Source organism: Rhinatrema bivittatum, chromosome 1, assembly GCF_901001135.1.
Source record: "Rhinatrema bivittatum chromosome 1, aRhiBiv1.1, whole genome shotgun sequence".
Classification (NCBI taxonomy): Eukaryota; Metazoa; Chordata; class Amphibia; order Gymnophiona; family Rhinatrematidae; genus Rhinatrema; species Rhinatrema bivittatum.
The window spans coordinates 118,571,502-118,587,108 of NC_042615.1; the positions used below are offsets into that span (position 1 = coordinate 118,571,502).

The window sequence follows — 15,607 nt, forward strand, 5'->3', positions numbered from 1 at the left end:
TTTTCATGTCCTAGTTCTGTCCTGCACCTGTTGCAGCTCTTTTTATGATGATTATTGTTTTATTGTAGTTATGATATTCTCTTCATTTTTGGAAAGATGATTTATAAAAGAATACATTGATATTTATTTTATTACATGATTGGATCTGGTGTTTAAGTGTTCTTTGTTTACTTTTTACATGATATTGTGTATTTATAAACTTCAGTACATAAAAGGAATCAAAACCTGACTTTTTAACCAAGCCTTTAACAATAAAGATTGATTTCTTTTATTATAATTTTTAGTGATACTCCTTTTAATGTTACACTTTGTATTTTTAAGATGTGCTTTGCTCTATAGTTTTATTTGTATTTTAAGATGTGCTTTGATCCATAGTTTTTGTATTTTAGCTTATGCTGAGACAGATTTTATATTTTAAATGAACTTGTTTTAAAAGTTATCCTCCTTTTTTACACAAATGTAGTAACTAACATTTGATTTATGTTGTAAACCGACGTGATATGTATTGACATGAATGCCAGTATACAAAAATCATTACATAGAAATAAATTAATTAATATAAAATAAATTAATATAGATTAACAAGACATTTTTAATGTTGGTAAGTGCTTGAAGAAATAGAATTAAAATATTTTAAAATATCACTTGATGCATGATGGCTGTTGCAGACTACTTATAAATCCATCATAGGGTGCATGCTAAGGCATTATTTATTGATAAGAGTACAACTAGTAGGGCCTAGATGTGTATGTCTGCTGCCCACCCATGTTAACCTTGGGCCCCTCCAAAAATTCAGTTCTGGCTATGCCACTGGTTTTTGGTTTTATGTGCCACAGATGTGAGATTTTATTTTACTTCTGGTCTGAATAATTCACAGTGTAGTTTATATCAGTAATTGTCTCTCGTTTTCTGCCTTTGCAGGATTTTAGGAAAACAGCTTATCTTGCCTATGGATGAAGGTTTTCAGCATTTTCAGAGCAGAGCTACTAGTTCAGTTTACACCAGGTCTCTGCCTGGACTCACTGGAAGTTCAGATGACATGAAAGAGTATGTATCTCATTTTGTTTGAACTTTCTTTTAAGCATTTACATTGATAGCAATATACTTGGAGTGGTTTTGTGTATCAACTCTAATTAAAACATATTTGTGTATGTGTTTGTGTCTAGGTACTGTATGTATAATCTGTTATATTTACAACCTAAACAAAGCAATTGGTAATTGCCATTATTTCCAGTAGATTATGCATACATAGATAATAAAATTGATTGCATATAGCCACATACTTAAATCAGTAATTGATAAATGCACTCTATTATTTTTTTTAACTACTATTAATAGAAATAGCCCATGTTGTTTCCCTTTAAGAATTAGCTTCAGTGTGAGCTAGTAACGCAGAGTGATGCAGTTACTAGATGATAATTTTATTTATTTATTTATTTATTAATTTAATTTTATATACCGGCAACCGTTTGCACATCGTGCCGGTTTACAGATAACTTACAACAAGATATATAGGCAAAGCCTTTACAAGAAACAGTGTATGTGTGCTGTGTTGTAAGAGGGCTACATTTCTGCAAAGTCTCTGGCTACATTTGTATCCATGGACCTTGCAACTGAGTTTCAAAGGGAAACGATGTTGTCTGTTTCTGTGTAATGGGGGCAAAACACAGCTGTACCTTTGAAAATCCAAATGCACGCACGCTATTTCCCTTCCCTAACCTAAATGTACCCAGAAATCTTTTTCATCCGGTTAAAAATATGCTCTTTCTGAAAACTTGTGCTTCCTTACAGCTGTACTGGGGAGGGTGGTACAATTTCAACTAGGGCAATACAGCTGTGTAACTGTTTAGTTACCTGTTAAATGCCTTTTGAATATTGTCCTCTGAAGGGTCAGTGCTTCCTAAGGACATAGCTAATACAAAATAGTTGAGTTGTCTTTCCTATGGCCTGCCAGATATCTGTCATAGCCTTCTGGGAGACACAAGTTAAATGCTGCTGCCCAGACTCATCTGGCTGAGTTAAGATGGAGACAGTGTTCACAGCCCGCTGATGAGAGGAAGTCCCAGCCATTGTGCTACAGCAGCTCCTAGTAATTCGCTGAGAGGTTTTGGAGAGATCTGTGGGCTGTCCTTTCCAGTTAGCCTGATGAAGCAAGAGGGTAGGTGATCTAAGAACGCCGTGTGGGCAAATAGTGGATTAGACACCAGATGCTGTCCAAAGATTCCTTTATTTGAATGGAGACACAAGATTCATACTTTGCCCGACTCAGGCCGAGTTTCGCCCCCACGGGGCTGCCTCAGGGGCTGTATGTAGATTTATCTAAATTCAATATTCAATATATTCATATATCGTGATTCTAGTGTCTGAAAACTGCCAAAATTGCGATGGATATTCAGGGCAAGATTACATCTCAAAATGCTACACGAAGCAACTTTGATTTTAATGAACTGTTAAAATCGACAATCTCTGCACAGTGCAGAATGCTTGGCAAAAAAACAGTTCATTAAAATCAAAGTTGCGTTCGTGTAGCATTTTGAGATGTAATCTTGCCCTGAATATCCATCGCAATTTTGGCAGTTTTCAGACACTAGAATCACGATATATGAATATATTGAATATTGAATTTAGATAAATCTACATACAGCCCCTGAGGCAGCTCCGTGGGGGCGAAACTCGGCCTGAGTCGGGCAAAGTATGAATCTTGTGTCTCCATTCAAATAAAGGAATCTTTGGACAACATCTGGTGTCTAATCCACTATTTGCCCTTTCCAGTTAGCCGACAGTCAATGTGATGGTATGGTGAGCAGAGAGGTAAAAACAATGGGAGAAAATGCCCAAATAAGTAAAAATGAAGGCTTCTAGGGCTATATCATGGGCTAAGTCCAAAAGAGGAAGAGGAGGAAGATGCCATATAAATAAAAATCATCTCCTTCAGAAGAATAAGTTTGTATTTTTTTTCTTCTAATCTTAAAATTTCATTTTTTCTTTGGGAGTTTTCTCTTAACCTGGTCCATTCTCTGAAGTCTGAGGCTGCCATATTCATTTTCTGTTTCTGCTTACGGCATCTGAAATATCCACATACCTTTTTTTTAGCCAATAATGACTCACATTCTATAATGTTGAAGCAGATGTCTGGCAAGAATATGAAAAATCTGAGAAATTGGATTCTCAAAATGTGCCCTAGAGAACATTTCTGCTAATTATGAGAAACTTGAGTGTGTAAGAATTGACTGAAATACTTAGTAAAGGGTAGAAAATCATTATATGCATCACTCAGATTTAGCCCAAACAGAGCTAGAGTGTGGTGCTGCTGCTTTAAAATCTAATAGGCTGCTATTGGTTAAATATGTAAGTCAACAAAAGCTCAAAACTTCATTTGTATATTTCATGGTTAAGGCACTATTCACCCAAATTTTAAACAAGAAAATTGTTATAATCTGGTATGGTTGTGGACCGGGGATCATAGTGAGAGCTGACTCCACCCACAGGGAGGAGCCCTGTGGGGACTCATATGATAGGTGTGGCCTCAGCTGAGACAGACACAACTGTAATTAGAATTTATTGTACTGGAACATAGAGAAAATACCCACCAAGTAGGAGGAGAGACACAGTCCAGAGTAGTAAGATAGCCCAATGATGATATCCCTGGTAGTGGCCCACGGGGCAGGGTACGCCGGGGAATTCCTCCTCCAGATGGAATTTCTCTCAGGTAGATTCGGTACTGGCCCGCAGCGGGGGTATGCCGAGAATCGCAGATGGTAGGTAAGAGAAGTACATGAGGTCAGCAGAGCTGCGTAGATGATGGTACTCACTCTGAAATGTAGATGGAAGGATGCTGAGGCGAGCACGGTAGTGGCCTGAGGCATGGGGTACACCGGAGGTTCCGTCAGCAGAAGATAGTGTACTCACAAGGCTGAACCAGATACTGCCCAGAGCAGATGTAGAGTATCTCCAGGCAGGAAGGCCCTCTGAGGAACGGATAGCCAGAACGTGACAAAGCCCCCGAGGAGCAAGTACCTAAGGCATTCGAGTCTCTGGGTCAGGAACAGGTACAGTGTAGCGAAAGCGAAGCATCTCCGAAGGTGTGGAATTCAGCAGGAAGGAAGTCCTTGCTAACTCGTAGGTAGCACAGGCCGGATGGCTTAAGTACACACTGTGGATGACGTCATGCTGAGGGGACGCCCCCAAAGTTCCTGCCATGATATGTATAAGATAGGGCCTGGCGCGCGCGTGCCCTAGGTAATCCCCGATTCAAGATGGTGAACGGGATCACCCATGCTGTCCCGGGAATGCCGAGGAGAGCAGCATGCACAGGCGGTGGCTGCCATTCATCCGAGGATCGCTGGTGCAGGGAAAAAGGAGGTCGCAGCCATCTGTGACTGTCGGGCGCAACAGTACCCCCATTCTTAGGGCCCCTCCCAGGGGGGTTTGGCTTCCTTGGATGAGTTAGAAGAAATTGATGAATTAAATCCTTGTCAATTATATTTTTAGCAGGCTCCCAGGTATTTTCTTCTGGCCGATATCCTTCCCAGGATATGAGGTACTCCCAATGCTTCCCACATTTACGAACATCGAGAATATCATCAACTTGGTATGTGATGTTCTCTTCGGCAGTAAGAGGTTGTGGATCCAGAGTCTTAGTTGAAAACTCAGAGAGGATAAGCGGTTTCAAGAGAGATTCGTGGAAGGCATTGTGTATTTTCAAGGAAGTAGGTAGCTGCAGGCTGGTCCCAGGCAGCGGAGTATGGAGAAAGGAAGGCCCAATGTAGCGTGGCGCGAATCGAACAGATGGCAGTTTGAGAAGGATGCACTTGGTACTGAGCCATACCTTGTCTCCTGGTTGAAATTGGGGTTCTTCTCTGTGGTGAGCGTCATAACATTTCTAGGCCTATTGACCTGCCTTTTGTAGGAGGCCCTTGGTTTGTTTCCAGAGTTGATGGAGTTCTTCAACCGATGCCTGGCATGCAGGTAATGAAACAGACAGGAGTATTGGTAATGGAGGTAATGGCTGATGGCCATACACAATTTGGAAAGGTGTAGATCCAGTAGCGGCTGATGGATGTGAATTCAAGGCAAACTCAGCCCAGTGAAGTAATTCTGCCCAGTCGCTTTGTCTGGAGTTGACGTAAGAGCGAAGGAACTGCTTAAATGTGCGATTTGTTCTTTCAGTTTGACCATTAGACTGTGGATGGTATGCTGACATTAGGTCTAAAGAAATATCAAATTTCTTACAAAGGGCTCTCCAGAATTTAGCTGTGAACTGTACCGCTCTATCCGAGAGGATATGTTTCGGCATGCCGTGCAGGTGGAATATATATCATATAAACAGCTTTGCAAATTCTGGGGTAGATGGTAACCCCGGTAAGGCCATGAAGTGAGCCACTTTCGAGAAGCGGTCAACTGTGACCTATATGGTGTTGTTTCCGCTGGACCTGGCAGGTCAACGACAGAATCCATTGCGATGTGCATCAAAGGTTCCTCTGAAGCTGGTAAGGGCTGGAGAAGACCCCAAAGGCAACCGGTCGGAGGCTTCCGTCTTACACAGGTGGCACAAGATTCAACGTATGCGCATACGTCCTCCTCCATTGAAGGCCACCAATAATACCGCTGTAAGGTGGATAGCGTACAGAATTGCCCAGGGTGACTGGTTAAGCGGGAATTATGAGCCCATTTCAGAAGTTTCTTTCTCATGGTCCGGGGTCCGTCTTCTCAGCTGGAACGGAATGGGTAGCGGCCAGAATCACCTTCTCAGGGTTGATGATATGGCGAGGTTTGTCTGGAACATCCTCTGAAGTGAAAGAGCGCGAGAGGGCGTCTGCACGGATATTCTTCTCAGTAGGATAGTACTTGAGCAGAAAGTCAAAACGATTAAAAAACGAAGACCTTCGGGCTTGTCGATGATTCAGTCGCTGCCCATGATGCAGATATTCCAAATTTTTGTGCTCTGTGTATACAGTTCTCTGATGTTGTGCCCCCTCAAGCCACGGGTGCCACTCTTCAAATGCTAGCTTGATAGCCAACAGCTCTTTATCTCCTATACCATAATTCCTCTCGGCTGGAGTAAAACGCCGGGAAAAAAAAGAGCAAGGGTGCAGTGTATGGGTATCACTGTTCTGGCTAAGAACGGCTCCTACTCAGACATCGGAGGCATCCACCTCGACTATAAACGGTCATCTAGGGTCCGGGTGGCGAAGTCAAAGTTTTTTGAGGAAAGCCTCTTTGAGGGTGTGAAAGGCAGCTACTGCTTCAGGCGACCACTGTGAGGGGTTGGCTCCCTTCTTTGTCATGGCAGTGAGTGGTGCCATCAAGGTGGAGTAATGCGGAATGAATGTGCGATAATAATTGGTGAAGCCGAGAAAGCGGCGGAGTGCTTTAAGACCAGTGGGTTGAGGCCAGTCCTGTATGCTTTTGGTTTTTTGTGGATCCATTTGGAAACCTCTGCTGGACACCACATAGCCCAAATAGGGAACAGACTCCTGATGGAAGGCTCATTTTTCAAGCTTAGCGTAGAGACTGTTATCCCGTAGTCTCTGCAGGACTCTGGCAACATCCACTTGATGGCTTTGCAGATATTGGGAGAAAATTAGTATGTTGTCTAAATACACAACCATGTATTGGTACAGCATATCTCGCAGAATCTCATTCATCATATTTTGGAATACAGCTGGAGTGTTACACGGGCCAAAGGGCATGACAATATACTCGAAATGGCCATCGCAAGTATTAAAGACCATCTTCCACTCGTCCCCTTGACGAATGTGGACCAGCTTATATGCCCCTTTTAGGTCTAGCTTCGTAAAAATCTTGGCTCCCTGGAGTCGGTCGAATAACTCTGAAATCAGAGGTAAGGGGTATTGGTCTTTTATGGTGATTTTAAATCCTCTGTAGTCTATAGATGGGCGAAGGGATCCATCCTTCTTGCCGACAAAAAAGAATCCTGCGCCAACAGGTGACTTGGAAGGCCGGATGAATCCTTTTTACAAGTTTAAAAAAGGTTTGGATTCATTCTTGGAGGAGAAGTCCATTACCTGCTATTAATCAAGTTGACTTAGAAAATAGCCACTGCTATTACTAGCATCAGAAGCATGGGATATACTTTGTTTTTGGGTACTTGCCAGGTACTTGTAGCCTGGATTGGCCACCTTTAGAAACAGAATGTTGAGCTTGATGGAACCTTGGTCTGACTCAGTATGGCATCTTCTTATGTTCCTGATGGCTTCTTTCTCAGAGAGTGGGAAGAAGCCCGCTCTGTGCAAGCTGTGTGGGACATGCCAGCAGTTAATGGGGGGAGTTAGTTTTTCCCATGTTTGCAGCGGAGAGGTAAAAGCAGTGCACTTAGTCTTCCTCTCAGGTGCCAGGTTCAGGGGGAACAAGCAGAAAGAGAGGAAGGAGAGGATGAAAGTGATGACAAGTCATTTAGATTGGATTGTTTGCCATTGGACCTTAAGGATGTGAGGCCAAGTGACAATGAGGGAGATTTGGAGAAGGGGGAAGTATTTTCCAGTGGATTCGGATGGGGCCATGATGGTAAGATTTTTTCCACAGGGATGAACTTGTAGGTCTGTCTATTGCTGAGAGTAAGGGGCAGGAAGCTCCAGAGTCCTCAGAAGATTCTATCATGATTAGCTTAAGGAAGCCTGTGAAATCTTTTCCCTCACACAAGTCAGTAAAGAATCTGATTGATATGCAGTGGGAGTCATGTGAGGCTAATTTCAAGGGCAGCCAGTCTCTGGCAAAAATATATCCTCTGGTTGTCCAGGAAGGGGAAAGACTGAAGTTTCACAAAGTGGATGCAGTGGTTTGTGTGTGGTCACAAAAAGGACTACTATCCCAGTGAGGGAGGAGAAGCCCTTAAGGATGCCCAAGACAAAAAAACTGATTCATTGCTGAAGCAGGCTTTTGAAACTTCCTGCATAGTGCTTCATATAGCAGCATGTAGTAATATTTTGCAAGAGCTGTTTTGCACTTGACACAGCAACTTCAGGAAAACTCATTGGTGGCTGTGGGTTCGGTTCTGGCAGATATAGCTCGGCTGGAGCCAGGAGCTGCCTTTATGACAGATATCGTTTTTGTTTAATAAGTATTCGTGAAAAGCATGGTGCCTATCATCGCAGCAAAATGTCTAAGAACATAAGAAGTTGTCATACTGGGTCAGGCCAAGGATCCATCAAACTCAGTATCCTGTTTCCAACAGTGGCCAATCCAAGTCACAAGAACCTAGCAAGTACCTAATATTAAACAGATCCCGAACTACTATTCATTATTTATTAATAGTTTATGGTTTTCTCCAGGAACTTATCCAAGCCTTTTTTTTTTTAATTTAACGTTTATTAATGTCAACACAGTGAAATACAAACACTCTCAGAAAACAGCGCAAGCTTGTAGAGGTAAATAACAATAAACATTAGTATACAAGATGTTTGACAATTTTTCATTAAACCCCTGAGGGATGTTACCCATCCCCTCCTCCCTCCCTCCACCCCCCCCCCTAATGTCGCAAAGTGGTTTACAAGGTACTCAGTCATCACACTTACAAGGGCTATTGATATCCATGCAAAGTGAATAAAGTCGTACTATGGGTTTCAATGATCTTATTCCACTATAGGTCAACCTGTAACGGACTTTGCCAACCAATCAAAAAGTGGTTGTAAAGCTAGCAGAGCATTGTGATTGTGTGGTTTATTCATGGCTATCACCTTGTGAACAGTACCCAATTTGAGTAGCTGTAAGCGGAGTCTCACCTGGGAGGGTACATTATCTGTGTGCCAGAGAGAAGCCAATTCCCTACGGGCTTCCAATATGATGAGATGAACCAGTTTCACCGTGGTTGATGGGATATCAAGGGGAACATTCAATAATACAGATTCTGGTGTCAACGAAACAACTTCCCCAGTAATGTCTTATATTAGGTGGGCGATAGACTGCCAGAAAGTGACCACTTTAGGACATGTCCACCACATATGGTAGAAAGAGCCTACCTGCCCACAGCTCTTCCAGCAAGAAGTACTGTATGCGCTATTGATTTTGTTTAAACGCTCTGGTGTGTAGTACCATCTTAATAAAATTTTATAACTGTTCTCTGCCAGAGCCGAGTACACGGAGCTCTTCTTAGTTTGTAAGAAGATGGAGTCCCACTCTTCCTCGGATAGGGTCCTACCCAAGTCACCTTCCCAAGCGGTCATGAAGGTGGGCTTAACCTGGGGGTCCTTATTAATAAAACTGTACACTTGCGAAATTGCCCCCTTTAATGTATCTGCTTGTGCGCACCAATTTTCCATCTGGGTCTTCCCCCGAGCTAAGTCAGTGCCCACATGTTCCACCTGAAAAAAGTGGCGAAGTTGAAGGCATGGGAAGATATCTACCTCCTGTAGGTGATATTTATCCGAGAGTGTTGGGAAAGAAAGGAAAGTCCGCCCATCCCAGACATGTCCCAGGTTGGTGATCCCTTTTTCCTCCCAGGATTTAAAATATGCAGAATACCTGCCCTCAGGAAAACAGGTGTTGGTCCTAATGTGGGAACTGTAAAAGTAACTCCTAAGCCCAGTGAATCGAGACTTCCATTTCTCCCATATGCTCAAGGTAGTTCTAGTCGCCATGGATGGGGTAGACAATGGTGGCCTGGAACTTTTGGGTTGCCATAGCAAGGAACGAAGTGGTACCCCTCCTATCATGGTTTGCTCAATGATCACCCACTGTTTCTGTTCTTTGGTTCTATGCCAGTCGAATAAAGCTCGAAATTGGGCTGCGGTATGATACCACCTAAGGTTCGGAACCCCCAGCCCCCTCTAAGTTTAGGTCTATATAACGTTGTTTGGGCTATCCTTGGTGGCCTTCGCCTCCATATATAGGAAAAAAGCCTCTGCTGCCATCGCTTAATGTGAGTTGTGGAGACCTCAATAGGGAGCGCTTGGAATAAGTATCCCAGCCTGGGCAGCACGTTCATTTTTATGGTTGCAATCCGACCAAACCATGACAAGTGTAAGTGATAGTTTCTGGATAAGAGGAGGATAATTTAAACTATATAGCTCCACATTGTCTGCACTGATATGGATCCCTAGATATTTGATCTTTTTAGTTGCCCACTTAAATGGGAACTCTGCTTTGAGGACATTCAGTTCGGTCTGTGAGGTGGATACATTGAGTATTTCTGACTTATCAGCATTTAACGTAAAACCTGATACGGCTCCAAAATCCCATAGTTCTGCTAGAGTCGAGCGTAGAGAGCTAGAAGGGTTGGTCAGAGTAAAGAGAATGTCATCGGCGAACATGGACATTTTATATTCCTGCTCACCTATGGCCACACCGCTAATGGATGCATTTGCCCTGACTTTAATAGCCAAGGGCTCTAAAAAGAGTGCAAAGAGCAATGGGGACAATGGGCACCCTTGTCTCGTGCCCCTGGTGATTGGGAAAGCATCAGAATAAGTTCCATTAACTTTTACTCTCGCTCTCGGATGATCATATAATTGCTCTAGCCAATTGAGAAAGAAAGGACCAAAGTTCATCCTCTGTAAGGTATGAAACAAAAAAGGCCAGTGAACCATGTCAAATGCCTTTTCTGCATCCACCGAGAGAAGAACCGCCGAAATTGATCGTTCTCTTACCCAACCAATTAAATCAATAATTTTCCTAGTATTATCGACCGCCATTCGACCAGGTATGAATCCTGCCTGATCCGAATGGATTAACCTCGGGAGAATCAAATTTAGACGGGATGCCAATATCTTTGCTAGCAGTTTAAGGTATATGTTAATAAGTGAAATGGGTCTGTAAGATCCGCATTGTGTGAGGTCCCTGCCCGGTTTGCCTAAGATGGTAATGCCAGCCACATTAGCTTCAGGGTGCAGGCGATTCCCGGTACGTAAAGAATTGAACAATGCGTTTAAAGGGAGTACTAGAGAAGATACCATAGTCTTGTAATATTGTGGTGTGAAGCCATCTAGCCCGGGCGCCTTATTTGCTTTGAGATCCCGAATTGCTTGAGCTATTTCCAGCGGGGTGATCTCCCTGTCTAAAATGTTTTTTCCGATTCCGAGAGCACTGGTAGGTCTATATCCCGAATATACTGCCCTATCTGCTCTAGTGATATAGAGGAATTTTCTGCATAAAGCTTTTGATAGAATTGCTGAAAGCGGTGGCGAATTTCTGGGGGGGATTTTATCAGACTCCCTTCTGGACCCTGTATCTCAATGATCTGATTTTGTAGAACTTTTTGCTTTAGATATCTAGCTAGTAACCTGCCAGACCTGTTTCCCCATTCAAATTTTTCCCGTGTGATCAATGCTAACTTAGCCGAAAGTTCCACTTCCGCCAACCCCTGTAGCTCCTGCCTAAGGAGTTGCAACTTTGCATAGATTTTCTTTGACAAAGTTTGCTTATGGCGAGATTCTAAGGCGGCAATTTCCCCTAGCAATCTATTCCTGGTTTCCAACCGGCTACGTTTAGCCCTAGCCCCCTGAGCTATTAGGTGACCCCTCACTATGGCTTTCATGCATTCCCATATCAATGCAGGGGAGCCCTCATTGGAGGTCAGATAATGTGAAATAGTGCTGTGTAAATTCTTACAAAATTCTGTGTTCTGAATGAGCGAATCGTTTAGCTTCCAGGGTTTGAATCCTCCCCCTCCCTTCAAGTCATCTATTTCTATATGTATGAGTGAATGATCTGACCAAGTGATGTTGTATATGGTGGACCGTTTTATCTGGGGTATTAGCATTCTATCTACCAGAAAATAGTCGATGCGAGAGTAAGATTGATGTGATGCAGAGAAAAAAGTGAAATTTCTGGTCTGAGGATTAAAATACCGCCACACATCCAGAAGATTCCATTTTTTTATAAGCACCCATATGCACCGCCTCGTAACTCCTGTATTATAGTTGCTCCCGCCAGAGTTATCCAACCGGGGAGTAAATGTTACATTAAAATCCCCTGTTATAATCAGATTTCCCTCACTCTCTCTAGTTAGCAGTTGGCCCAGCCGATCATAGAATATCTTTTGATCGGAATTCGGTGCATATATATTGACCAAGGTGTAGAGGACCCCCTGGCAGTCAAATTTAATCAGTAAGTAGCGACCCTCCGACCACACTTTTTTTAATAACATAATCATCACCCTTCCTAAAAAATATACCCACGCCCGCATATTTGCTATGCTGCCGAGCAGCAGAAAAGAAACTATAAGCCCACTCGGGCCACGCCAGCAGGTGCTCATACCTGCGTTTTAAGTGTGTTTCTTGTAGGCATATGATAGCTGCCTTCTGAGCCTGTATTTCTTGTTTTAATAATTGGTGTTTGCGAGGTATATTGAGGCCTTTTACGTTTAAGGACAAAATATTAAGTGCCATTATAACAGTATGAAAAAAATGAGCAAACTAAGGCCCCATCTCTTCATAGTACAACATGAATCAATGTTCCCCTTAGATTGCCAGGTATCCCAAATTAGCAAAGCATGTACAACTCCTTCCTTTGTGTCATAATCCGCCCAATCAATCACACACCCACCCTGCAATATTCCTAACCCACCCCCTACTGCACACACCCCTCCCAATTTCCCCCCACCCCTCAGTTCCCCCATGCAGAAACCATAACATCATGGCCCACCTGCGTGGGATTGAGGGATATGCACTCCCCAACAAAGTACACAGCCCCTCCAGAGCCCCCAAAACTAATACATGTGAGGTCACTCCTCCCCTGATCAGCCTGCCTAATTAAACAGGCCTTATGTATTGAACATTTGTAAGAACCCCAGCAGCTGAAGAAACACAACAGTATATTATAATATTCAACCGGATAAACATGCAGAATTCTCTCACAATTGCGTGCTCAGAAACCAAGAGAGAATACCCAAAACTCCCAATGAGTTCAAAGTCAGCTCCGGTCATCCAAGGAGGGAGTAGGCAGGCCTTCGGGGTTCCGTCTCAATCGCCGCCCTCCCTTCTCAATTTGCTGCCATTTTGGTGGTTCAGGCCGTGTTCTAGGCGCGTTTGGCAACAATGTTCTTGCGTGAAGACCCGCTGCTTCCAAAACAGCCGCTGCTTCTCCCGGCGAATTGGCTTTTGTCATCACTCCATCGATCCGTAATGGTGATTCCCTCGGGGTATAGCCACCGGTACCGGACCTCGGCCTTGCGCAGGGCAGCAGTAATTTCCTGATACTCGTACCTGTGCTTGAGCGTAGCAGGGGCTAGATCGATGAAGATGGATATGAGATTTTCTTCCCATTTTCAGTTCTGTTGCTTCCTTGCAATGCTTAATATTTGCTCCTTTAGCGGGTAGTGCAAGAAGCATTTGATAATGTCCCTCGGGAGATTAGATAGTCGAGGGCCGAGTGTTCGATGAGCCCTTTCTATCTCAATGATGTTTGCACCCGCCGGTGTGTCCTCGGTAGAGAGTTGGCTGAGAAAAAATTTGCTTATGGCCCGTGCCACAGTGTGGCAGTCTCGGTAAGCGTCCGTCTCGGGAACTCCCCGGATTCGCAGGTTGCATCTGCGATTGCAATTCTCTAGATCCTCGATTTTGAGAGATAGATTAACTTCCTCCTTCGCGATCCTCTCACTCTGGGCTTGCAGTTTGTCAATTTTTTCGGCCTGATAGTCCAAACGAAGGTCACAATCATCTACTCGGCGGCCGATCTCCGCCATTTCTTCTTTAAGTTCCTCGAATTTCTCCATCATTTCCTTCTTGTTGTTTTTAAGGTCCTGGCGAATTTCGCTAAACCAGTGTCGGAACTCGTCACGAGTAGGCATCGAGGGAGATGGATCGAGCTCATCCGAGGAAGAGCGGTCTCCGCCAGCCCCAGGGGACTCGGCCCGCTCGGTCTCTCCATGCGGCTCTAGGCCATCACTTTTACCATCATCTTTTGTGTAAGAAAACCGGCTCAAGTCCGTTCCTTTTCTCTTTGTGGCCATTCTCTGTGGTAAGCTGTTTGTCTCCAGCCAAAAATAGCTGGGGCTGAGGGAGGATGGGCAGCGATTTAATTAATAGCGGTATTTTGGTGCTCCGGAGCTTCGACTCAGGTTGCCATCTCCGTTGGTGATGTCACAGGCCCCCCCTATCCAAGCCTTTTTTAAACACAGTTACACTAACTGCCATAACCACATTCTCTAGCAATGGATTGTGCACTGTGTGAAAAATGATTTTCTCTGATTTGCTTTAAATGTGCTACTTGCTACTTCATGGAGTGGCCCCTAGCCCTTCTGTTATCTGAGAGACTAAATAACCGATTCAGCTTTACCCGTTCAAGTCTTTTCATGATTTTGTAGACCTCTATCATATCATAAGAACATGATATACTGGGTCAGACCAAGGGTCCATCAAGCCCAGCATCCTGTTTCCAACAGTGGCCAATCCAGGTCATAAGAACCTGGCAAGTACCCAAAAACTAAGGGCCTCATTTTCCAATATCGCATTGGTAACGCATTAAGGGGCGTTTCCCATGCAAATGAGGCTTTTTTCGTGCAGCGGGGAAACTTCGCGTGCCTTGATGTTTTCGCAATTTGCGCAAATGTATTCGCGAATCGCGAAAACATCTTTGCGGTGCACGATAAAAAACCAAAGAATCATCACACTGCACGAACAGCTGTTTCATGAAAGGTTTATCACGGGTCACGATGTTTCCGGACAGCCTGTTTCAGTATCCTGCAGGCGAGAGAGAGAGTGGAAATGTGTAAGGCTACAACTTGGATGTAATTACATTTCTTTTTGAAGCATTATCATCTGCATGTTTTTAGTGTTGGTTCGTAAATATTTTTAGTTACTTCAATTTCATTTTTGTATGTTAAACACTAATGGATGGTCCACGGTCTGTACGGCCTGTTTTCCGTCAATCCTGTTATTTGTAATTAATCCTAATTAATACTTATTAATAATGTCAATTGTAAAGCCTGTTGCTAAGTTATTGTTAAATGTAAACCGCGGTGATGTATATCCTTACGTACTGCGGTATATAAAAACCTCTAAATAAATAAATAAATAAATAAATAAATAAATAAATGTTGAAGCCAGGGAAGGGGATTCTTTTGGCTCAGAAGTATTGAGAGCAGATTTGATAGTGAGCCTGCCTAGTGCAGAAGTAAGAAGTAAGAACATCTGAACTGGTCTGGTTGGATAAAGAGGAAGGAGAAATTTACATTTACCTGATAATTTCCTTTCTTTTAGTCCAGCCCGACCAGTCCAGAATCCACCTGATACTGCCAAATGGAGGTTTCTGCTCATGTAAATCACAGAGAAAGTTTGTGGAAGACATTTGTAATGTTGCCTGGTAAGTTTATGGTTATGGTTTTGACCTGTTTTTGGAATGTTTGTTTATTCAGATTATACTCTTCTGGAAGTCCCCTAGTTCATAGGGAAGGGGAGAGTTTGTAAATAATTGATTAGCTTGTTATAGGATACTGGCAAGATGAGATCAGCACAGTAAATTATAAGCGGTGATGTCAACAAAGCTATTAGTCTTTCACCATCTGCTAGTCAGTGGCAGAGCATAACCTGTACATCTGGACTAGTCTACCTGGACTCATGGAAAAGAAATTATCAGGTAAGTGTAAATTTCTCCCTATATAATAAGCTTGTGTTGCAGGCATAGACTGTTGTGCGTACCTCCAGGACTGCTG

The 15,607-nt window shown here is 43.3% G+C and overlaps 1 protein-coding gene across 5 annotated transcripts in view; it reads left to right on the forward strand.

The window, feature by feature from the left end:
- FAM149A (family with sequence similarity 149 member A) overlaps positions 1-15,607 on the forward strand; it is a 261,077-nt gene that overhangs the window by 164,325 nt on the left and 81,145 nt on the right. For all 5 annotated transcript variants that reach the window (XR_003854328.1, XM_029586942.1, XM_029586943.1 and 2 more), the window contains exon 5: positions 922-1,047. Coding sequence is in view for 4 of the 5 variants with exons in the window: in XM_029586942.1 (XP_029442802.1) it covers positions 922-1,047 (126 nt within the window). In the remaining variant the exon portion in view is untranslated. The remainder of the gene's footprint in view (positions 1-921; positions 1,048-15,607) is intronic.